This window comes from Nanorana parkeri, unplaced genomic scaffold (assembly GCF_000935625.1).
Source record: "Nanorana parkeri isolate BGI_ZX_2015 unplaced genomic scaffold, ASM93562v1 scaffold975, whole genome shotgun sequence".
Classification (NCBI taxonomy): Eukaryota; Metazoa; Chordata; class Amphibia; order Anura; family Dicroglossidae; genus Nanorana; species Nanorana parkeri.
The window spans coordinates 360598-384801 of record NW_017307243.1 but is presented as its reverse complement, the minus strand read 5'-3'; the positions used below and the strand labels follow the sequence as shown (position 1 = coordinate 384801).

Below are 24204 nucleotides of genomic sequence, written 5' to 3'. Positions count from 1 at the left end.
CTCTCCCCCGTGTCCCCCCCCCCCCCCCCCCCCCCCAAGTGGTTCCGTCGGCTAACGAAGGGAAGGGGGAGGAGTCCGGTGACGTAGATGTCCGTGACGGCTAACGAAGGGAAGGGGGAGGAGTCCGGTGACGTAGATGTCCGTGACGGCTAACGAAGGGAAGGGGGAGGAGTCCGGTGACGTCACCGGACTCCTCCCCCTTCCCTTAGTTAGCCGACGGAGCCACAAAGGTGCCATTTATTTAAAAGTACACAGAGAGAAACTACTTAGAACGCATCAGCTGTATAAAATAGGTTCTCAGAAGAAACACAAAAAGGTATTGTTGCCATGTTGCTTCCTGTTACTATTACTGTTACTATGTTATATAAAATAGTTCTGTAATGCTTTTTAAAATTCAGTCCTGTTGCTCTTCGAGCATGTATAGCCAGCGCAGAAAAAAGGATTTCAAACGACAAAAAAATGGAGTGGATTATTTAATAACCAACCAGCCCATATACACATGGAAGAGAGCAGCTTCCTTCGGACATTCACCTTTACATTTTTGTAACCCTGCCCTTTCAATAAAACCTGAACGTGTTCATTTTTTTAAATTTACCTTATTTTAAAATTTCTTTGTGTGGCCCTGTCCCCATTACCATTGTTGCTTCGACAAAAATTCTGTATGTGCGTTTATAATTAATCGAAATTAATGGATTAATCAATTTTTCAAAAATTTTGATTAATCGAACACGAAAATTGTAATCAGTAACAGCCCTAATTTTTGTTATTAGTTAAGATACGTGAATGCATTTTTGAGATTTAACTCCTGAGTTTAGTGTCACTTTAAATGATTTCATCCTTTCTGCCTCCATAAGAGAGTATAGAGTTTTATAAGATTGATTTACTAAAGGAGTTGAGAATCATCGCACAATAAATTGCGTGAATATTCACTTCAATTAGCCAGTCAGGAGTAAAACATCTTATTCCTTTATTTCTTCTGCGCATGATTGGGTATTCAAAGTGAACCGGAATTTGATTTTCACGAGATTGGAAAGTGAATATTCACACAGTTGGTAAATCGGATCCACTGTGTGTGTGGTGTGCAGCTGCCATATTTTGAATTTCCAGTCTGCAAATTAGTATGCATTAGCTGATTTATCTGTACTTAACCTTTTTAGTTCTTTTGGCTCTCGAAATAATGCTTTTGTCCATTCACCAGGTTTTGCATACGTAGTTGCAGGGGTATTAATTGTAGCTTTGGCTTACCGTATGTATGATATATTCTGTACACTGCTGAATTGTTTTTGGGACATACTTTACAGGTACCAGACTACAAAATCAGTGTAAGTGCAAAGCCTTATATGCTAGTTATTTGCTGCCCTAGCCTTATAGGCAGCAGAGACTCCTGCTGTAGATCTGATACTATTTATTTAGTTTTTGCACCATTTTATTTAGTTTTTGCCAGACATCTTCCAACATGGCATAGGGGTAGCTGTGAGCTGCTGTACAGTATAGTAAAGTGGAAAAAAGAAACTCCCATCTTTATCTGGGATTAACTTTTTTGCATGGATTTAGGCATATTTGTTCTGCTTGCTTTTTGTTCTTTATTTGTTGCAGGTAATAAGTTCATATGCTGTGTAGTTTCTTAGTCCAGAATTCTTCACAAAAAATAGGAATGGTTGTAAAAGTAATCAGTTACTAGTTAGAGCAGAAAGTGATACATTTTGGGGAATTGGTTATTACCGCAAGGTTTACTTTTCTAAATTAGTGTTTAGTCCAGCGATTGTTGTCCTGAATCCCTCACTTTATACTGTGGCACATGTTTGGTTGCTCAATCCTTTGTATCATTTGTCAGTCAATTGGTTAAGTTATAGTGTCAACAAGTTAGAAATCTTTTTATTCCAGTCTTGTGTGCATGTAGATGGCCTTCTATAATCCAAATTCTAATGCCACAAGCAAAAACCCCAGGTTGTGGCAACAGCAATAATGTCTGTTTATATTTTACACTGTGTTTGGCAAATTCGGAAAGTTAGTCGTTTTGTTGCCCTTGCACATAGTTGCAAGAAGTATGTCAGGTTTATCAACTTCAGAGAGTCATCTGTTTTTACGTTCAGAGTAATACCATTTTTGCTTTGCATCAGAGGTTGTTTTGACAAGATCGTGGTAGCCGTGGGGTGGTAGCTTCATCCTAAACTTACACTGGTAAATACTGTATATACCTGGATAAATGGTTTGGAATCCTTCCGCAAAGCAGAACCTGAAAGTATTTGAAAACAGTAATGCTTTTTTTCTAAAATACAGTTTCATCTAATATTAACATAGAAACAATTTACTATGAGTTCTGCAGTCAAGTTCATTTATACCGGCGACTTAAAGTGACACTAAACTCCACCATTAAATAATAAAAATACATGCCAGTATATAAACAATTAATATACATGTACCTTTTTCATTGCTCAACTTCAGGCTTCATTGTTGCAGACCCATATCATCCTGCTAGAGGGTGGCTACTTTTTTTCCCCATGGTCTCTGAGTGTGCCGAAAAGTAGCCAGCGCTCTATCCTCGCTCCTGATGAGAACTACAGTCAGACGTGAGGACGCATGAAGCGCCATCATGTCTCCTCTCTGCCACAACTCCTCCTTCCCATCCGCATTTTTACAGCCAGGTAATAATGCAGAGAGTGTTGTATACAGTAGGTGAAAATGAATGAAACTCAAATCAGAACACCTTTAGGAGGGAGGAGAAGGGAAGAGGGAGGAACTGACATACGTGACAGTAAAAAGGCGTGTGCGCACTGGGAGCAGTTCGCACACTGCCTTATGGGACTTGTAGGCAAAAAAAACTTGCACTACTCCTACAAGGTAGCCAGAAGTGTGAGGGAGAGGGGCAGGAGCACGCGGAGAAGGAAAAAAAGTAATTGAAATTAAAAAAAATTTAAATTAACGTGGCTTTGAAGCATATTAGGAAGGAAAACATGTAGGTTTAGTGTCGCTGTAAGCTGTACGAATGTAAGATGGAAAATCTTGTCAGAACATTGATGAATGTTAGTTCAAACTGTTGTGTGGTTGTAAGATTCGATTATTTGGAAATTAATAAAGTTTCTCGAATGAAAACAACCTGTTTCTCTTAGAATTTAATTTGGTAGAGGAAAAAATTGCCATCCTGCTCCTTTTTTAATTTATTTATTTCGGTCAAATTGAACCAATTAACTCTTAGAAAATCAAACAAGTATTCCAAAAACTATTTTTTTAAATGAAAATCTACTGATGTATGGCGAGCTAAACAGTCAATATTGTCATTTATGTGTTTTTTAGGTCTCATTAGGAAACTATTTACTAGGGATGCTCCGATACTAGTAGCAGTATCAGTGCCGATGCCGAGCATTTGGGCGAGTACTTGTACTCGCCCAAATGCTCCGATGCCTAGCCCAATACTTCTGGTATCAGAAGCCGAGCGCTGCGTCATTACATGCTGCCCGGCTTCCTGATTGGCTGGGAAGCCGGCTCCATGCTCTCTCGTCACTTGTGACGAGAGAGCATGGAGCCGCCTTACCGACCAACCAGTCGGGCACTGTGTAATGACGCGGAGCCCGGCTTTCTGATTGCTCCCTCATCATGAGGTGACGAGGGAGCATAAAGCCGTCTTCCCGATCAATGCTAATCGGGAAGCTGGGTGGTGAGTCTTTACACGCCCCCTGGCTTCTTGAATGGAACTTCCGGTATTCAGTATCGGCGAGTACCGGAAAAAAAATATCGGTACTCATACTCAATACCGAAATACAGGTATCGGTGCATGCCTACTGTTTACTTTCAGTTTAGTGCATAGTAGCTTATTCAAGGAAATTATTACAAAGGATATTTTCAGGACTAAATCGGCTATTGACATATGTTCTGTCCTCGCTACACATTATCCTATGGCCTGTGTATAGCTTGACATGCAGCTCAACCCTCGTATTCTGCAATAAGCCAGACTGGATGAAATCTTGAAGCTTTATTAACAAAACAAGGTGGGTGCAACAGCATTATGCAATACCCTGAATTGGTCAGACTTTCTTCTATTTTTTAGAGGCCGTTCATTTCAATGATGGGTCAATATTAAGGCACAGGAAACAGGGCCAAGTTAATTCTCTTTTTACTGCTCATTTTAAATCCAATCACCAGGAAATGGGAGTAGAAAATGAGTATCGGTATCGGTGCTGATACCGAGTATTTGGGTGAGTACTCGTACTCGCCCAAATGCTCCGATACCTAGCACGAGCACTTCCTGTATCAGGAAGCCGGGCAGCGCATAAGTATCGGTACTCGGTCTTAAAAAAGTGGTATCGGTGCATCCCTAATTAGTATATTACAAAATATAGAGTTTACCTGTAGTTATGCTTATGTGGGTAGCTGCAAACAACAGATGTAAAGGTCCCCACACACCTTACGATAATCGTACGATAATCGCAGGAAATCCCGCGATCGTACGATTATCGTAAGGTGTGTGGAAGCCGTGCGACCTCTACTACTATAAGGTCGCACGACTTTAAACTTACGAACATGTTTGAAAACCCGCCGAGCATCGTACAATGTTCGGCGGGTGTGTAGCATGTTCGTAAGATAAAAGCCGGACGAGCCGGTGTGCGCAAGCGCACACTGCCCGTTCGGCATTGCGGTCATCGGAAGCCCGTCCCTCAGATAGGCAGATCGTACGTTTTTTTAAGTACCTTACAACCATCGCAAGACAAAAGTCTTGCGCTGGTTGTAAGGTGTGTGCCCAGACTAAGTCATATGGCTGATCAAGAGTAAGGACTTCACTTATTGCATACTAGTTCTAAATCAGTGACTAAAAGTACTAAAGCCAGAGGATAAACAAGACAGCCAGGCATCTGTCTTAGGCATAATGGGGTCGGCTATAACAACCTTTTATATATTTTGTAAATTATTTGTAATTTTTTTACGGTTTCTTTTAAAGAAAAACTGAACAACATTGTATCATGTGACAGTGTTACCTTTAAATCTGTGTAAGCCACTGTTGTAGTAAAAGGGGGGAATGGATTGTATTGGACATGGTTTCAGAATATCCCACTCACATTATGCCAATTTTTGTATATGCCACCCATATTATGAAGGCAACTAGGGAGTTGATAGTTTCTTTCAGTCTTGACATGTTTCTTGTAAAATGCTTATGATTCTTTCATTAATACCTTATGTTGTGGACTCCATGACAACAGAGAGAGGATCTTTACTGCAGAGATGCTATGTGAATGTGGGCAGCCACCACAATACGCCTAGACTATTACTTTACTCTGAATGTAAAATGATTCATGGTCTTGTTGAGTCAAGTCTCTTGAGATCTAAATAGGTATATGGGGGACATTTTTTTTTTATATATGCAAAGCGGTACATACCTCTTCATACTACCTAAAGATGTGCTATATGATGGCACATTTAGAAACCTGTGTAGTTTACCTAAAGCTATACTGTATATATCCTAAAGCTGTGCTGTGTATATACCCTGTCTTTACAAAGAAATTACATTATGCATGTTAGTCTTGCCCCATTATCTCAGATTTCCAATCCATGCCTCATTATCAAAAGAAATGTGGTGATTAGACATCAACTCATTCTGATGTTTTAGTAAGGACTGATAAGGTGTGGGTGAAAAAGGTGCGTTAATGCATGTTTGGTTGAGACAGCCTATTGTGAATGGTCTGCTTCGCATACCAAAGAGCACACAAAAAAAAGGTACGCAAACAATTCTTAGTAATGCAGTACACCAAAATGCACAGTAGTGTGTTACCAAGCATTGTTGTGCGCATCAAAGTAAGTGCACGGGGTAGGTGTGTTAGAGTACCATTTAGAATGAATGTTATCACAGAGTACCAACAGTGTGAAGCCAGCCTTCGGGAGAGACAGTCGGAGACAAAAACTAAAACTAGCAAGCGGTAAGTCCGTGGATAATGTTAAAAAGTATGATTCTACCAAAAGAATAGTGGATGCTTGCAGATATCCAGCAGAGGTAGTACCTCTTACCTCAACAGTAAGTGAATTTAAACATGCTTGGGATAAGCCCCCTTTCATCAGGTTCTGAACGCAGAGATCATCCCTCCGGTTAAGGCATTTCTGGGGCCGAACTCCGTTCGTTAGGTTCTGATGAAAGTGGTCCGGCCCCAGAAATGTGTCAACCAGAGGGCTGATGTGCAGTAAGATGGATTCAGCCTCCCATCTGCATATTTGAAGCCATGACTGTTCGCTCATCCCCAGATTCCTTGTGATTCTGCTGCTATAGGCCATCTTTTATTCGATGCTTGTGAGTGCAATTTTGTTGTTTACATCACTCAATATTGTCGTTTTACGCTATGGAGGCGCTCTTTGTGCTTCTCTTCTGAGTAACTGACCTGACTTTGCATGCAGCTTGTGCTTCTCTTTTGTTAGATACCCAGTATCCCTGACTGTAAGGTGTTGCCTCATTTTGTTTGAGTCCTTCCTCTGTTCCCGCGAGGAAAGTGGAAAGTTGGCGCTAGTGTTTTTTTTTTTTCTATCAGTTACTCGGAAGATATTGAAGGCAGCGACAGCCAGGGAACTAGAATATTTAGAAGACAACTTTTTCCAGGGTCTTATTTTTCAACACGTTCTTAATTTCTGTTTCCTCAGGATTCCTCCAAACCCCCATATTCCTATGCACAGCTCATCGTTCAGGCAATCTCCCGTGCACAAGATCGACAGCTCACACTGAGCGGCATTTATGCTCATATTACCAAACATTACCCATACTACAGATCTGCTGATAAAGGTTGGCAGGTAAGTGCAGCTCATAGAGAATATTTTGTCATACCTCAGGAGATGATGGCGCTGTAAAAATATGAAGAAACCGATCTCGGATTTTGTTTTTTATTCAAGGATGTATGCATAAATTACATTTTAAATAATTGGTGATTTGAGCCTTCCTAAACTTTGAAGAAACTAGTAATACAATTGAAGATTTTATGTATGGTCTAAAAAGTGTATGACCATATGACACAGGTTTAACATCCAGGAGATTTCCACTGCCAAACTAGGCTGAAACCAAATTTACAGTGGTCATCAGGCTTCCAGGGTTAACCTCATCAGGGTTAACCTTTTCCCTGCCAGATCCGTTTTAGCAGGGTTTTTTTTGCACACGTCATAAACCACATCCATATTTCCACCAATCAAGTGGTGGCAGTTGCAAATTTTTATGTCGCATGATATTAGTGCAACTCTATGAAAACCAAAATTAATTTTAGTGCACAAAACACAATATAATATCCAATTTGTTTCTAAACTATAAAAGATGAGGTTGTGAATGGATAGATAGATTTGTGTTGAGATAGATACCCAACGTGCCACGCTTACAAATTGCTTGCACCTGTGAAACAGCGAAAAACTACGGTACCCTAAATTGTCCATAGGCGACACTTTAAAAGCATGTACAAGTCATCAATTTAGAGTTAACCATGAACATTGGCCCAAAAATGATTGCTCTCACTCTGGCATATGCGGCGACATCGAACGTGTGGCGCCATTGTTGTATACGTATGTAGGCGCACATAGTGTGTGTTTTTGTGGGGATGGGGGACTTTAAACATTTTTTGTGGGTAGTTTTTACATTTATTTCATTTAACTTTATTTCTCAAATACTTTTTTTCTTCATTGTTATCACATAGGGGGGCTCACAAGCCCCCTATGTGATAGGACTTTATTGATGACAGGTGCTCTTTGAGGAGAGATTAGGGGGTGGGAAGAGCACAAATTTACGGACCTCTGGAATCGCTTCCAGTGTAAAGCCAACAGATAGATGCTGTAGGTCTGTTTACAGCGGCGCTCTGCTGCCGAAGTATGACATACGTTGGTGGGAGAGAGAGTTAATTCTGCACATCCTCCTTTGGAGAATCCACTAGAGGCCAGATGTGCCTTTACTCTAGAGACAGCTACTTGACTGAAGGGGGTTGATTTACTAACCTTATAAACACACTACGAACATGTATACACCTCTGTAGTGTGTTCCCTCCCAGCATGATCTATGGGTGGAATCTAAACACCTTTGTAGTGTGTACACACCCAGCAGGTGTGTTGTGCAAAGCCAAGCAAGGTGATGTTGTGTAAATTAGCTCTATGTTGCTTGCGTTGATGAATGCAGGAATGTAAATGCATGAGCTAACCATTTTTGTCTAAACTGTGAAGCAGCATTATATATGCATCATGTGCATGATTTTTCCATATATGGCATTAGTGGAAATATGCTTTTAGAGACCTTTTGGTTGATAAGTTTTGCTGTGTAAAAATCACACGCACCTAGTGCGTGCGTGTGTTTAGGTTAGTAAATCACCCCCGTGATGTCAGGAATCGGGCAGAAGATCGGGTACAATACTAAGGCTCCCAGGAACTTGTAGAACCTGATTAGATCCACTGAAGATAAGCTCATCATTTTACAAATAAGCATTTACTCAACAGTGCATCTAATGTACTTATTTGCAGAGCATTGTTGGGTTACTTTACAGCTTGTCAATTTTTTTTGTAGCCTAGATTAAAGGATAAATTCACTTTATAAGTTAAAGCTGAACTCCAGGCAGATATTGAAGGAGAATTATGAGGAGTGATTTTCACTCATCCTCATAGTTAGAGCTGACGTGTGACATTGAAACTGTCACAGGTCGGCTCAATAGATCGGGAAGTGAGCAAACAACATATCGTTGTTTGTTCACTTCCCGATCATCCCCCTGCAGAGAGCCTCTAGATAGACAGAGCCCGCTGTCAATCAGCTAGGTGGGTGGATCTCAACAGTATTGTCGGGATCTGTCCTGACTGCCACAGGACGGATCCCGACAATATGTCCTCCTGTGACCATTAGGAGAACTATGGGATAAAAAGGTTACCCCATAATTCTCTTTTAAAGATGCAGACTAATGCAGCTCTGTATTCATTAATACATCAAGTGCATTTTTAAACACAGCTAGTATAAGTATCTGAATTATATTCTGTATCTGAAGCAGCACAAGGAGCCAGTCAGTATAGCTGTTCTGCTCATGGAATAACAAGGGGCATACTGGTAGGAGAAAACAGCAGAGTGATATAAAAAAAATGCGTTAATGAGCCTTGAAGTACAAAATGTGTTTCTTAACTGCCGCCAAAAATAAAAATCAGTTCTGCACTGTCATACAAGGTTGTGTAACTCTCAGGACTGGGTAGATCGAAATAGAAACCCTTTGGCATGTGAAACCGCTTCCATGTATATATTTCATATGTGTAAAATTGTACATGGAAATATGGAGGCTGCCATTGCTTACCAGATTCCTGGTTCAGTGGCTTCAGTAATTCAGGTCATTTTCCCAGAACGAAAATGTAGATAAGAAATTCTGACTTTCCTGATATGCATGCTTGTTTGGGGTCAGCGTTTCAAAAAGTATTGATGGCAAATATAATCAGCCTAACATTTGTATGAGGTCAGCAATAGAAATTATGGTATCTCTTGCAATATAGGTTTTCTTGAAGTTCTTTGCAGTTCTCTGTCAACTGTTTGCCCTGAGGACCTTCCATCTACTGTATGACTGCACAATTGACTCTCGTTTAAGGTCTATTGGTTGTCCTATTTGTGCTGAGATGCTGAATAGCATTGCTTAACCTGTCTGGACACCTACTTAGAATGGGAGGTGGTTCACTACAAGCCTGCCTGACAGCTAGCCTGTCTCATAAAAATAATTACCAATTAAAATATATGTTTTAATTATTTTAGTATAGCATTTGGATAACTGTAATTGTCACTCACTGTTACAGTGCTAAATTTGCATTATATCTGATTGTTGCTTGGCATAAGTATTTAAAGTATTAAGACACATGAGTTTCTGGCATTGAACTGCATGTTCCTGCTAATTGGGGATGGTGGACTTTTGTGGTATTATCCTTTTCTATTCTGAGTACAATTAAAGCTGATATTTTGAGTGTTCTTTTTTTTGTGTTTTACTATTTAGAATTCAATACGACACCTTTTTTTGTGTTTTACTATTTAGAATTCAATACGACACAACCTATCTCTAAATCGATACTTTATTAAAGTACCACGTTCTCAAGAGGAACCTGGAAAAGGTTCATTCTGGAGAATTGATCCAACATCTGAAGCCAAACTTATTGAACAGGCATTTAGAAAACGCAGGCAGAGGGGTGTTTCTTCCTTTCCTACTCCATTTGGTCCACTTTCTTCAAGGTAAGTTAAAATTAAGTGTCGTAGCTATTCGGGAATTCGGAAAACACTCAGGTTATTTATCCTGCAGGAGGTTTAGTCACTGGCATACAGAAAAAGTTTAGGGTCAGCCCCCCTTTAACCCCGCCTCTGTCATGCCTCTGCTTTTTGATAGTGTCCTGGGAGGTTGGACACCTGTTCCTTAGGTCTGCCGACAAAAAGCCTTTTTAATCTTTATTTTTTCTTCAATCAAGATACACAGTATATACGCATGTATCTGTGTAGATTTTTTTTTTTAGTGACCTCATTTAAGACTTCAGGAACGCAGATTGACCTGCTTTCTATACAGAGCTATCTGGATCAGTGTATGGTCAGCAACAGCTTTGGAGGCTGTACTGGAAGATTGTGTGGCTAGCCTGGAATGTGATGGGCACTGGGATCTGCATTGTGGCACTTTCCTGACCTTCCTGTACTTTTATCCACAAAACACTTTCTGATTGCAGAGTATTTGTGTACTGTGTTAGTTAGCTACTTAGTTAGTCAGGTTGATAAAAGACGCATGTCCATCAAGTTCAACCTATAGAGATATGAAAAAAAAAAGAAGAAAAGCCTAAACAGAACGCTATGCCCACAATTACCCACTTTGATTCAGAGGAAGGCAAAAAAAACCTATAAAGCATGGTTCAATTTGTTCCAACGGGAAAACAAAAATCCTTCCTGATCCCATAAGGCAATCGGATATTCCCTGGATCAACAATGTCTGGTGCTTATTATACCTATCCAGTTCAATATCCAGTAATATTCTGTGCATTTAGGAATACATCCAGATTTCTTTAAAATGGTTAACTGAACTAGCTAGAACTAGCTCCTGGGGCAGTCTATTATACATTTTCACAGCTCTTACTGTGAAGAATCCTTTCAGTTTGTGAAGGTTAAACCTCTTTTCCTCCAGACGCCAAGAGTGCCTCCTTGTCCTTTGCAGTGACCTTAAAGTGAATAATTTGGCACCAAGCTCTTAATATGGGCCATTTATATATTTATACATGGTGATCGTGTCCCCCTTAATCGCCTCTTCTCCAGAGAGAACAAATTCAGGTCAGTTAATCTTTCCTCATAGCTGAGTTCCTCCGTGCCTCTTATTAGTTTAGTCGCCCTTCTTCTCTGCACTTTCTCCAGTTCCACAACATGCTTTTTTGTGAACTGGTGCCCAAAACTGAACTTCATATTCCAGCTGAGGTCTTACTAATGCTTTGTACAGGGGCAGGATTATGTGTGTCTCTGCGCCAATCCATCTGTACCAAGCCAGCCATTAGAGAGTCTCTAAAAATGAGATGCAATGGCTTTGAAATGATACAGCTGAATTATTTGAGGACACATGGGTGTAAGCCGTCTGGTCCAGGTGCTTTGCTCACCTTAATTTTGTCTAACTGTTTCTGGACCACATCAATAGTTAGCCATTGTGGTTCAGTAGAGGCTATGGCACTGCTATCCCCATTATGGACTTGAGTTACATCCTGTTCCTTGGTGTGCACAGCGCTGAAGAAAGTATTTAATAGATTTGCCTTCTCTTTGTCCCCAGTTACCAACTCTGAGTTATCTTTTAAGGGGCCAACATGCTCAGACCTGATTTTTTTTACTATTAATATATTTAAAGAATTTTGGAAGGTTAATCTTGCAACCTGTCATTCGTTTTGAATCTTTGCGAGCTTTATTTCCTTTATACATACTTTGTTATATTCTTTGTAGCTTTCAAATGATGACCGTGTTCCTTCAGTTTTATATTTTTTAAACGCCCTTTTCTTATTCTTTCTGGCTTTTTTAACATTGGATGTGAGCCACATGGGTTTTACTTTTTAGCCTTTTAAACTTAATACTTACAGGAATATATTTTGCCGTATGGTTGCGAACAATTGTTTTGAAACATTCCCATTTTTGTTCCGCATTTTTTAATGAAAATATTCCCTCCCAGTTGAAGTCTTGAAGAGCAGCCCTCAGCATGGGAAAATGTGCTCTCCTGAAGTTGAGTTTTTTTTTATTTTTCCAGTATGTGAATGTTGTTTACAACTTAAATGAAATCATATTATGGTCACTGCTACCCAGATGTTCTTTTTATATGAACATTTCTGAGCTACTTCTGGTCTTTATTGCTGTATGGTGTGTGCAGGGGATATCTTCATTTATTGATTAGTTAGCTGCAGGGTGCTCTCCAGGTCCAGAGCTGTGGCACAGCCTCTCAAGTCACACAGTTTCTGAAAACTCAGGCCTCTGGACGTTGTTAGGCTAGCCTGGAATGTGACCTTCTTGAACAGGCATTGTGGCACTTTCCTGACCTTAGTTTACTGTTATCCACAAAGCATTTTCTGGTTGCAGAGCCATCAAAAAGCCTCTGGTATGACCCTGTCTCCAAACGTTCACCTAGTGGGCAAGTCCTTTTGGGCTGAAGCACTGAGAACTACCTCACAGTTGGTACCGTTAGTTGCCATTTTAAACATTTCCAATCACCACCTTTTTCATCGCAGTAAGGCTTAAAGCTGAGTGAAGATGTTTTCTAGGTGCAGTGCTCCGTGCACTCTTTCCCACAATTCAGCCTAGAGAAGGGACTGTCCCTCTGCTGCTTTTGTTCCTGGAGCATCAGGTGGATCTCTAGTCTCCAGTTCATTCCTCCTGTCTACAGTGACTTGGTCACCTATAGCTGCCAGTAAACCTCATTGGCACCAACTGCCTAGGTTTGTGAGTATGTGAGGTCTTGCCTTACCTTGGGTCTATTTGCTGACCACCACGCGGGGCAACCTGTCTTCCAGAATACAGTCTGATGACAGTCTTGTTGCTGTTGGTGACTGCAGCCCACACTCCCCTCATGGTTCTGGATGTGTTTTTCCCAGTATCCCCAAATGGAACTGATGCCTATAACCTGGTACCCCCATCTATTAAAGGGTCTTCCGCTGCAGAGTCGGTTTCAGCTCCACTGGGCAGGCCCAGGGCCTCCCCCCAAGTCCACCAGGGAATTCCTAGTTGTTTGTGCCCAGCTACTTTCTTTCCATAGGCCTGTTCAGGCACTTCCTTGGCTTTGAAAGCTCATGTTACTCCTTTTAGCTCACAGACTATTTACTTGGAGACAGCATCTATTTTGGCTGCCTTGCAGTATTTTTCATCTGCTACTACATCTAGCTGTGCCACCCCAGGTTCCCTTCACTCTGGGAACATATAGAGGGGGCTGGCCTTCAACCTTTTTTTCCGTTTACCAGTCTTCAAACCTCCTGCAGGAGGCAACATATAAACGGACTGTTTTTAGAATTCCTGTGTCAGTCAATGGACATCAAGTAAAAGATTTTATAGGAATCTTTTTTTCCATTTTTTACTATAATAAAATTGTTGTATAGGATGTGAAATGTTGCATTCATTTTTGCATCTCTGCTTTAAAGATTACTTAAAAAAAAAAAAAGAAATGATATTAATATGTTTTAATTGAAGTTGAACACCTCTTGTGTCAGATGCTAGGCCGGCTCTGTATGTTGTGCCACCTTGGTTGAGTACTGCCATTTCAGTGAGAGAAATGAATATTGATTGTAATAATTTAGATTGCTACACTAAATGTGTGTTCATACAGTCATTAAATATGTTTTTATATTCCCAGAAGTGCTCCTGCTTCGCCAACATATCCTGATCTGTTAACACCAAATTCCAGCGGCTTGCAGACACCTGAGTGCATGTCCCGAGAGGGATCTCCTATTCCTCATGAGTTTGGTTTAAAGATGGCATCTATGTCGGACTGTCGATATTCTCAGAGTGCCCCAGGTTGGAAAAATAAACTGTTGCATAAACTAGCTTTAGAGTCTTGAGTACTTTAGACCGTTCACTAAAATGTATGTCTTATGGATTAGAATGTCAGTAGAAGAGAGCGTACTTTAGAGTTCAAACATTCCTTTTGCAAATACTGAAGAAACATAAGATATGTGAATGTCCTTTTTAAAAATCCTCAATGAATAGTAATAGACCACTTTTTGGTAAAAAAAAATAAAATAAAATCCTTTTAAGGTATGTAGCCCACTGCTTGTGATTCCACTCCATTGTTAATACAAACTACTTGCTTACATGCAGAAAACACAAACATTTTAACTTTAGCTCACAGAAGGCAGTTTGTCCATCAAAGGGTTGGAGAACTGTACTTGAACAAACGTCTGCAGGCAACAGTGAAGCATGGTGGTTTCCTGCATGTGTGGGGCCGCATTTCCGTGGAGTTGGTGATCTAATCAAATTTGATAGCCCCCTCACTGCTGAGAACTATGGGCTGATTTTTATCTTACCATGCAGTGTCTTCAGGAAGCCACTTCAGGGTCTTAATTTCATTCTGCAGCATAATGCCCCCGTAAACATGTCCAAAATAGTAAGGTAAGTATCTTTTAGAGAAAAGTGGAACAGGTAATCCTGCAGCAGATGGTATGGCCCTGCACTGCTTGAAGCCTAGTACACTCTGTCTTTGTATACTGTACTCTGACAGAGTATTAGCGGGTGTTTTCTAACATGCTGAAGGTTTTGACATTTTGTCAAGGTAAATCTTATAATGTAGGGGTTCTGAAATTTTCATTTTCTTACATACTGATATACTTTAGAACAGAGTGAGGCACACATTTGTGCACATTATTTGTACATGTCTACTGCTCAATGAATAGGCATTTTTGTGAGTAATTTTTAAATAATGATCATTGTGTTTTTATATGTGAGGTTTAGAATGAGGAATATTTATTTCAGAAACATACAGGATTTCTTTCTCAATTTCAGGTTCCCCAGTGAGTGCTCAGTCAATTATTATGGCTAAACCTGCACAAACCACAAGTTTTATGACAAAGCCGTTGGCATACATGTCTGCTTCAATTATGACCTCGCAGCCCACAAGTCACGCTATACATGTTGTGCAGCAGGTTCCCACAGTCACTATGGTCCAGGTATTGACAACACCCAACAATTCTGCAAATGGATACTATACTGCAAACCAAAGACCTACCAGCGAGGTACATGGAACCTTAGTGGATGGTGTTTCTGCCAGAGGTAAGTAAATGGGGACTGTTTATTTTTAATGTGCTTTTGTTTTGCTTTACCTGTGGTTCTTCGAAATGTTGTATAGAACCATTTTCAGATCTCTGATGGAGCAGTGAGAGATTTGCTTTTCCTTGTTTGAATCGTATACCATCTGGACCTAATGGAGTGTTTGGCAGTATAAATTGGCACACTTGCACCAATAGTTTCATCTCTATTTTTTCCCAGACCCACATAAGTAAGTACATTATACATATATATTTATTGTTCCTGTCACCTTCCCTGATATGTTCGGTCCAGGCAGTCAGCTGACCTAGTTTTGCGCCCTCTTGTTTCTCTCTTTGTTTTTCACATCCGATGCACTCATGAACCAGGAGACTTCCCCCAACCCACAAGTAGCAGAACACCCGTGCCTGCAACCCTGGGATATGAGAATGAAGGCATGCTGGGACTTGCAGTTCAACTACAACCAGCATGCCTTCATTGCCCCTGTAGACCTCTCCACATCACCCAGGGAACTACATGTCCCAGCATGCCCTTATGGTCTTTGTACACCGTCCCCCACATAAATCACCCAGGGAACTACAAGTTCCAGCATGCAAGCCCCCTGCAGTAGTTCCCTGCGTGATATGTGAGAGTTGTACAGGGACAGTGAGTGCATGCTGGGACTTGTAGTTCCCTGTATGATAGAAGGCTATTTTAATTACTTTCCTCATGAAAATACAATGCCATTATAGTACAGTAACTTTTGAACTCAACTATATTCTATTCAATGTTTCTATAATGACTTTGTATTACTAGTACTTTCATGAGGACAGTAATTAAAACAGCCTTCTATCATACAGGGAACTACAAGTCGCAGCTGAACTGCCGACTTGAAGTTTCCTAGTAGTACAATGACATTATAGAACATGGAATAGAATATAGTCAGTTTCAGCCATATTCTATTCCATGTTCTATAGCTTGAGCAGGGTGCTGTAAAAAAACATACCAGCGTGGGGGGACAGCGGCCGGGAACATCGAGGCGGGTCTCTGTATCAGGTGGCTGCTGCTGGGTCCTCGCAGCTGAGGTAACGAAGGGAAGGGGGAGGAGCCCGGTGACGTCACGGACATCGACGTCAACGGACTCCTCCCTCCTTCCCTTCGTTACCCATCACGGACAAATACATCACCCGACTCCTCCCCCCTTCCCTTCGTTAGCCGACAGAGCCACTTGGGGAGGGGGGGAGGAGTCCGGTGACGTCTATGTCCGTGACGTCACCGGATCTCCGACGGAAGCCAGCAGGGAGGGGAGTACTTTGATCGATCAAAATAATTTTGATCGATCAAAGAAATTAACGATTAATCGACGGATTAATCGTTAATTTCCGCACCCCTATTTTAAATCCATAAAACTAATTAAAATGTCTAATATAATACATACAATTATTTAGAAAAAATATTAAAAAGGTGGGAAAAGTCATGTTTGGTTTCGGCCTGACAAATTCTGCTGGGGAATGTGCATTGTGGTGCTATTAATTTCAATGGCACCCCAAACGCACTCCCACCTGCAGTGTTATCACTCTGGAACACGCGGTACAGCAATGCCATGTGTTCCAGTGCGGTGGGATTGCAAACAATTGTGCATGCAATTTTATTCTCAAGTAAACCTGGTGTGTAACACTCCATTTGTGTATTTAATTTGAAATAAAATATGTTTTTTCTTTTTTTAACCAATTTAATCGAAAAAATATTCATCCTACTAATGGATTTTATGAAAGTAATCGTTAGTTGCAACCCTACATGAATGTATCTTAAAATATATCAAAACCCAAGAACAAATTTTAATTATATTGCATTGAGATTATATCTCAGATGTGGTGGCTGCATTAGTTTTTATTTTTAAAGTGTATGTGAAGACACATACACCAAGCTTATCCCTATTGTAAACCTAACTAGTAGATTTTTTCTGTATCAATTACGAGTACCAATATTTTTTTTTTTGGTACTCGCCGATACTGAATACCAATACCAGAAGTCCCATTAAGGAAGCCAGGTGCAGGGCCAGATTAATATAGGGGCGGGTGGAGCTCCCGCTGCAGGCCCAGCCGAGCTGAAGCAGATGTGCCTGAGGCCCTCTGATGTGCCTGAGCATCTGCTGCGGCTGTAGTCGCCAGTCTCTCTGACTTCCCCTCTGAAGCCCGCACCGACCCCAAGAACCCCCTGGATCCCCGCACTGTCCACCTAGAGCCCGCACTCACCCTCGTAGAGCCACACTGGCCACCTAAGAACCTGAACAGCCTCCTGAGAGCCTGCACAGCTCCCCCTAAACCACGCACAGCCCTCCTGAGACCCTGGAGACATTAGGCTGGGAACCCGGAGCAACACAGAGCATGTAGCTTCCTGTTATTCTGCATTGCGGTATAAAGTGGTGCTGGGATTTGTAGTCATCTATAGCTGATGGTATTATTCTGCAGTGCTTTACAATGTATTGCTGGGATTTGTAGTCCTCTATAGTTAGCGGTATTCTTCATTGCTATATAATGTATTGCTAAGATTTCTAGTCTCTCTACAGCTTGGAGTCAGTGGCAGATCTACCAGGGACGCAGCTGCAACCGGGCCCTGGCGCTCCACAACTGACTCCAAGCTGTAAAGAGACTACAAATTCGAGCCCGGACAGGAGGAAGAGCGCCCCGGTGACCATCGCCATTTCCATAAAAAGGCCCACCAAAATCCTTAGCACCAGGCCCGTGATGCTCTTAATCCGGCCCTGGACAGGCGGCGTGCAATAACTTGCTGCCTGGCTTCCTGATTAGCCGTGAAGTCGGCACCCTGCTCCTTGGTGACTTCCCGGCCAATCAGGAACTTCTGATATCGGAATTCTCTGTATCGGCACCGATACTAGTATCGGTATCAGTGCATCGCTACTAACCAAAATCAGTATTTTTATGTGATTTTAGAAGTTTGCACATACATTATTTCACAGTATTTCAATGTGGTCACTTGACCGCAGAAGCTCCTTCATACCTATGCCGAGAAAGGCAGGGAGCATTGCCCATCTGCAACATCCACCCAGTGCCAGTGGCATACTGTATGTGTCCTATCGTACCTTGCTGGCAGGAGCTTCTGTCAATCACATGCAGGGCTGAGCAGGGGACATGTCAGCCCTATCATCCCTTGCTACCAGGGGCCTCTGTCAGTGACTCCTGGTAGGGCAGGGGGTGTGTTAGCCCTATTAACAATTGGTGCCGGGAGCTTAGGGAAATAATAATGCTGCTACTCAATGATACAATACAGTACCATTGAGTAACATTGTTACCTTAGGACAAGAAATGTGTTCTTATCAGAATTACCTGGTTACAATAAAAGGTAAAAAAGCATGAAAAAAGGAATCTAATGCAGCAACCACATCTAAGGGTAGGGGTTGTTCAGAAATAGATTATCGGGGGTTTATTTTACTGCAGTATACACATTATTGGTTTGCCATGCACTGCTTTGTGAAAGGCTTTTTCTATCTTGTAGGTTCAAAGGAAGAAGTAAACACTATAACCTTTCCAACAGTTCTTCCCACTGCCAGCAGAGTTATTCAGACAGTGGCAAGCCCACTTTCTCAAGGTATTCCTGGGCAAAAACTTACACTCTTACAACCTGCTGCCCCTTTCAGCTTCATGCAAAATCCACAATCATTGGCCACGAGTGGAAAAGAAATGACTACTGCCAGTCTGGCGGGAAGTGTTTATGGTACGTAATCTGAAAACATGCAGTTCTGTTCATATACTATATTGTACATTCTTCTTTTAGTATGTAATCATATTGCAGACTATCATACAGAAGGAAATGGAGAATCACATAGAGGCTATTTACTGTAACATTGCATGAAGGCTGTTTTTATATATTTAATCATATCCCCCCTCTTCCAACTCCAACTTGGTGGAATAAATATATACTCTGAACCATGCATAACTTTTTTTTTAAACTGCTCTTAGGTTTATCTTCATTCTGTGCATAAGGTCTGCTGATTTTCATTGAACACATTTCATAGTGTGTTTTTTCTAAGCATATTTTTATATGTTGCAACACTTGGTGGACACACAATACAGATGGCTTGGGATGGTCTATTTCACATGCACAAGCAAATTGACCAAAATTACACCTATATTTACTTCAAGCAATTGTTCTTTTTTTTTCTTCTGTTTTTGTTGTTTTTATTTTTGAATAAGGAAATATTTTGATTATTAAGCAGTTGTTAAAGCATATGTTTATTTATAAATATATAATAGGAAATGGATAAGGCCACTGCCTGTTTTTTGTTTATATCTGTGTCTCAGAAATATTACCGTCACAGCAGGAAGTAGATTATCTGTCAAAAGCGGGGGTTATCCCCTCTTAAACAGTTATCACTAAAACAGGTTTACCCATTGGAGGATTCCCTTTCACTTGTGTTCTTAGGACTACTCAAAAATTTGGGATTTCCCATCACGTTTTTTTACTGGAGACAATGGTCACTAGTGCGGGTGAATGTTCCATGTGTGGAAAACAGAAAGAAATAATCTGACAGTGGTTTTTAATCTTTCCTACACTTTAATTGATTTGCCCTCAATGAACCTGACCTAAAAAAGGGAAGATTTGCTACAGCTGGAAATGATGTTTGAGCATAAGCAGTACCCTAAAAATATATATTTTGCTATGAATTCATCATGTAATAATAACTGTGCACTTCCTGGCATGTTACTGTGCCAAGGCACTTCCGTACCTTCAGGTTCATAGCTGTATATTTGCAGTGTGAGATCAAAGAAACTGTGTCTCTGACTGCTAGTCAGGAGATTTGGTGATGTCACTACATGGCCGCTAACTGTCCTCCTTGATGGAGAGAAAGCTGCAGTGTAAGGATCTCCCTGCTTCATTCATTCTGTGGATCTGTGATTTCTGCACCCCTCTTTCTACTTGCATTACCTTGACTGGTCATCAGATCACCAGTCATTAGGGGGGCAGCTCTGACATAAGAAAGCAAAGCCCTAATCCTTTACCAATATTGTCACCTCCACACAAAGATAAAGTGCAGAACAGGGTATGGTAGGTCAATAAAAGGGGAACAGATCAGCTGCTGGGAGCCTATAAGAATACTGGTAACTAGTTTCTTGCCTTCTGCTTGCCTTTTTTGTGTACAACTTCCACAGTTCAGATTCTCTTTTATATAGGTATTGAGTTTGTTTGACATGTCTGTTACAGTTTACCTTTTGTGTAATTTGTCTTCAATGCTACTTTATTCCAGCTGTTTCGAACCCACTGCAGCTTCTCGCAACTCAAGCAAGCACCTCACTTCCTTTTGCTGTGTCCAGTGTTTTTGATCAAGATAAGCAAAATGAACCCTGCCCAAAAAAAGCTCGCCTAGAAGAGAGTTGTGCAGTGCAAGCTGAAGTGATCACATCTACATCCGCACAAGCTGATGGGACTGGAGAATGAGAGCAGATGAAATGTGTTAGTAGGGGTGATTTTTGGGCAAACCCCAATTCTAATAGTTTGTAAACTAGGTTTATTCCTAATATATTTGACAACGTACAATTTCTGTACAAAATATTACACAGTTGGTAGATGTGCATCACATTTTCTTTCCTATGTAGAAATCCGTAGGATGGGAGACTGACTTGTAAGGCAATGAGTATGTGACAAATCGTGTACATTTCCTTGCTGCTTTGCAGCCTTCTGCTAAACTGAGAATTTAAAAGGATGCACAGCTATTAAACAGCTTGTCAGTTCTGTATGATTTGCAAGTCACCTAATTATAACTGGGTTACAATTTATTTATCATTTATGGGCCCAACTGACAGACCTGTTTCTCCACAGCTGTGCAAAGTTATTCACTTCCTAGCTTAACTGTAACAAGTGACGTTTAGTCAGTGGTTTGTGACAAAGCTGCTCCATTGCCATCAGCAATAGTTTGTACCGCAAATTGTTTTTGGATGTTCAGGAAGCAAAAATTTACTGTGCACATTAAGCAAATTTTAAGAACTGTAAGGTAGTTGAGATTCTTGCTGCCTATTTAATCAACACAAAATCCTTGTATGAGGTCTGTTGTGGACCAGCATTAGTTTAAAATTTGGAATGAACCTCCTGTAGTATTCCCCTAGCCTCTGATACATAGGAACATTCTGATTTGTTTCTTGCAAAATATGAAGGAATTTAGAGGCTTTACAGCATTCTTGATTTAATTATTAACAAAATAGTCACTCACCTTGGGGGGCAGGTAGAAATCCACCAAAGGTGTTTTAAGAACATGTGATGGAAATTTACCACAAGGAAATTTCTTTCTGGGAAAGGTTTCAGAAAGCTTTATTGAACAATATAATGCACGTAGTTTAAAACGTATCTCTCTCACAGGCAAAGGAACCTAAAAGCTTTAGAAAAATTTACAATTTTCAAATTTTTTCAACCTCTATTTACTAAAATATCCCATATTTATATAAAGAATGTCTGCTTTAAAGTGTATTCTATTGCAGTTATATTTGAGAAAAGTCCACTATATCTTTGTTTTGTGTCCCCATTCACACAGCATAAAAATAATTTTTTTAAAATATATTTCCTACCTGTTTGTTCGGAGCAGGATTATACATAGGACACTGCAGGCAGCTTCTAGTGGTTAGAATAGATGCGTGTGAGCAGATAAGGGGACAGACTGAGGGACATTTAAAAAAAAAAGTGTATTAACATACAATGCCTTGAATCTTTGACTCTTTGCTAGGACAGACAGTCCTGCTCATCTAGTTTACATGTGATAATTAAATTTGCCAGCCCAGTACAAACGGGGTAATTATGGCAAACGGCCCCTTTAAATAGTAAGTAAGCAGAAATGTTCAGTCCTGAAGTTTCCATAAAAGAGCATCTATAAAGCAGCAATTTGTAAAAAATGTTTTACAGTGACCATTCTTGCTGGGCAAAGATTAAAGAAGAACCCTAAGAAAAACTTTTCTTAACCCTTGCAGTGGGGCTGTCCCCACATTGCAAGTGTTAAGGGCTCATTTTCGTCTAGGTGCTTAAAAAAAAATGATACTTGCCCAATCCTCTGAGCTGGCGTAGACCGGTCTTTCCAGCCTCTCTCCTCCTCTGCTTCAGCGCACTAACATCGTGTGAGTCAGTCATCACCTTATATATAGATCGAGATCTATATATATATATATATATAATGTATGTATGTATAACTTTTTTTTATTTCAGTACCTAGAAACAAACGAGCACTTAACCATTGCAGTGCGGGGGGATAAGAAAAGTTTCCCCTGAGTTCTTCTTTAAAATGAAACAAGGATTCTGATCAACTGCTATGGGAAACCTGAGGTTAGCACATTTTTCATACATAAGTGCCTAGAAAGCACTGGCCACACCTGCGGCTAAAGGGGACCTACATACATTGCTGGTCAAGGCCATCTGGGAAAAAATCGATCAGACAGTCTGGAAAACCTTGCTACTAACAGATTGCCAGAAGTTACTCTATTATAGAAAAGAATGTGCTACTAATGAGGAAATTACCTGCAAGTGGTTAAATTGCTCAGTAGCAACACATCACCTGTCTAGAATACTGTCCAGCTCTTGTCAGGTCCTTCTCCACCTACACGTGCACTGCAATTTCCATTCTTTAAGAGAGTTTATATTCCTCTTATCCATTTAAATTAATGGAGATTGCAGTACCTCTGTGGGGCCCAACAGTGAATATTTTCAAGAAAAAGCAATGCAGCACCAAATAACTGTACAACAAAGATTTTAGAGGAGTTAGTACATGGTGCAGAAAGCATGAGCTTAGCTAAGTAGAGAGTCCCAGCTCTGACTCAGCGGGAGTAGGTCAGACAGGCTGCTCCTTCTACACGTAGAGCAGCATTGTTACCTGCAGCCTTCTGCACCAATAAAATGATCTAATGCTGGCTCTGGAGCGCAAATAAAAACCTAAAAAACGTAAAAGTTGCGTATTCCTGCTGCAGAAATGTATCAAATTATTGATCAATTATTTCCGATAAATGATTGGGCTTTAACTAAGGAAGTAATCATTTTCATAAAATGTGTCAAATTGTAAAATAAAGTTGATTTATATTTTCTCCCTGATGATTGTTCTCTCGTAATCTTCATACACCTTAGAGGGCTTCCAGCCCCCTCTGAAGTGAGTAACGGTTTCCCTACAAAATCAATATTTTATTATTAATTTGGAGTTGCCTAAGACTCCATTCACATAGTGTTTGCGTCTCGCATTTTGTTTTCCGTGCGTGAGACCACACAGCAACGCAAAGGCTAAAATCTTTCATCCGCACGGATTCTGCTCGTTTGTAGCTATTATATAGCAGCGAAAGTGGGAAATCAGTCACAAAATTGCACTTGGACTATTTTGCGTTCAGTCCATGTACCCACCGCACTCATAGCCGCTGTTCCATTAGTAAACAGTGGGCACTACAGATGGCTACCGCCTCGATACATGAATGGACATCGGCACTCCAACGGCAAATCAAGTACGTTTATTTATTGATATACTTAGTGCAACGTTTCGGGGTCACACAGGATACCCTTAATCCGGTAGAAACAAGTGATGAGTTGTTTCTTCCTGACGAAGGGTATCCTGTGTGACCCCGAAAAGTTGCCCTAAGTATATTTTGCTGTGCAGCATGTACATCAATAAATATACGTACTTGATTTGCCGTTGGAGTGCCCGATGTCCTTTCTTCTATTGATGTATAGAGGCGTTGGCCATCCGTAGCACCCACTTTATACTAATGGAACAGTCCATAAATTGACGTACTTGATTTGCCATTGGAGTGCCGGTGTCCATTCTTCTATTCATGGACTATTTTGCATACCGCACGGTTTCGTACCATGCGGCCGCCGCAAAAGGCTGAACAATGCACATTAAAATGCAATGTTTCTTCTGTTTAGAGCGGCTCCACACATATTCGGCCGGCCAAATACACGCGGTCAACCGCTCCAGTGTAAATGGAGCCTTAGAGTTTCTTCATATTTTGAGGACTGAGTTTGCACATTTTTAACTAAGATTCCTGATCAGT

The 24204-nt window shown here is 40.8% G+C and overlaps 1 protein-coding gene across 1 annotated transcript in view; it reads left to right on the top strand.

The window, feature by feature from the left end:
- Positions 1-24204, top strand: part of FOXK1 (forkhead box K1) — a 61251-nt gene that overhangs the window by 26651 nt on the left and 10396 nt on the right. Inside the window, exons 4-9 of the mRNA XM_018566797.1 lie at positions 6616-6762; positions 9987-10180; positions 13791-13951; positions 14936-15202; positions 18692-18910; positions 20442-20647. Of these exons, the coding sequence (XP_018422299.1) occupies positions 6616-6762; positions 9987-10180; positions 13791-13951; positions 14936-15202; positions 18692-18910; positions 20442-20632 (1179 nt within the window). The 3' untranslated portion in view covers positions 20633-20647. The remainder of the gene's footprint in view (positions 1-6615; positions 6763-9986; positions 10181-13790; positions 13952-14935; positions 15203-18691; positions 18911-20441; positions 20648-24204) is intronic.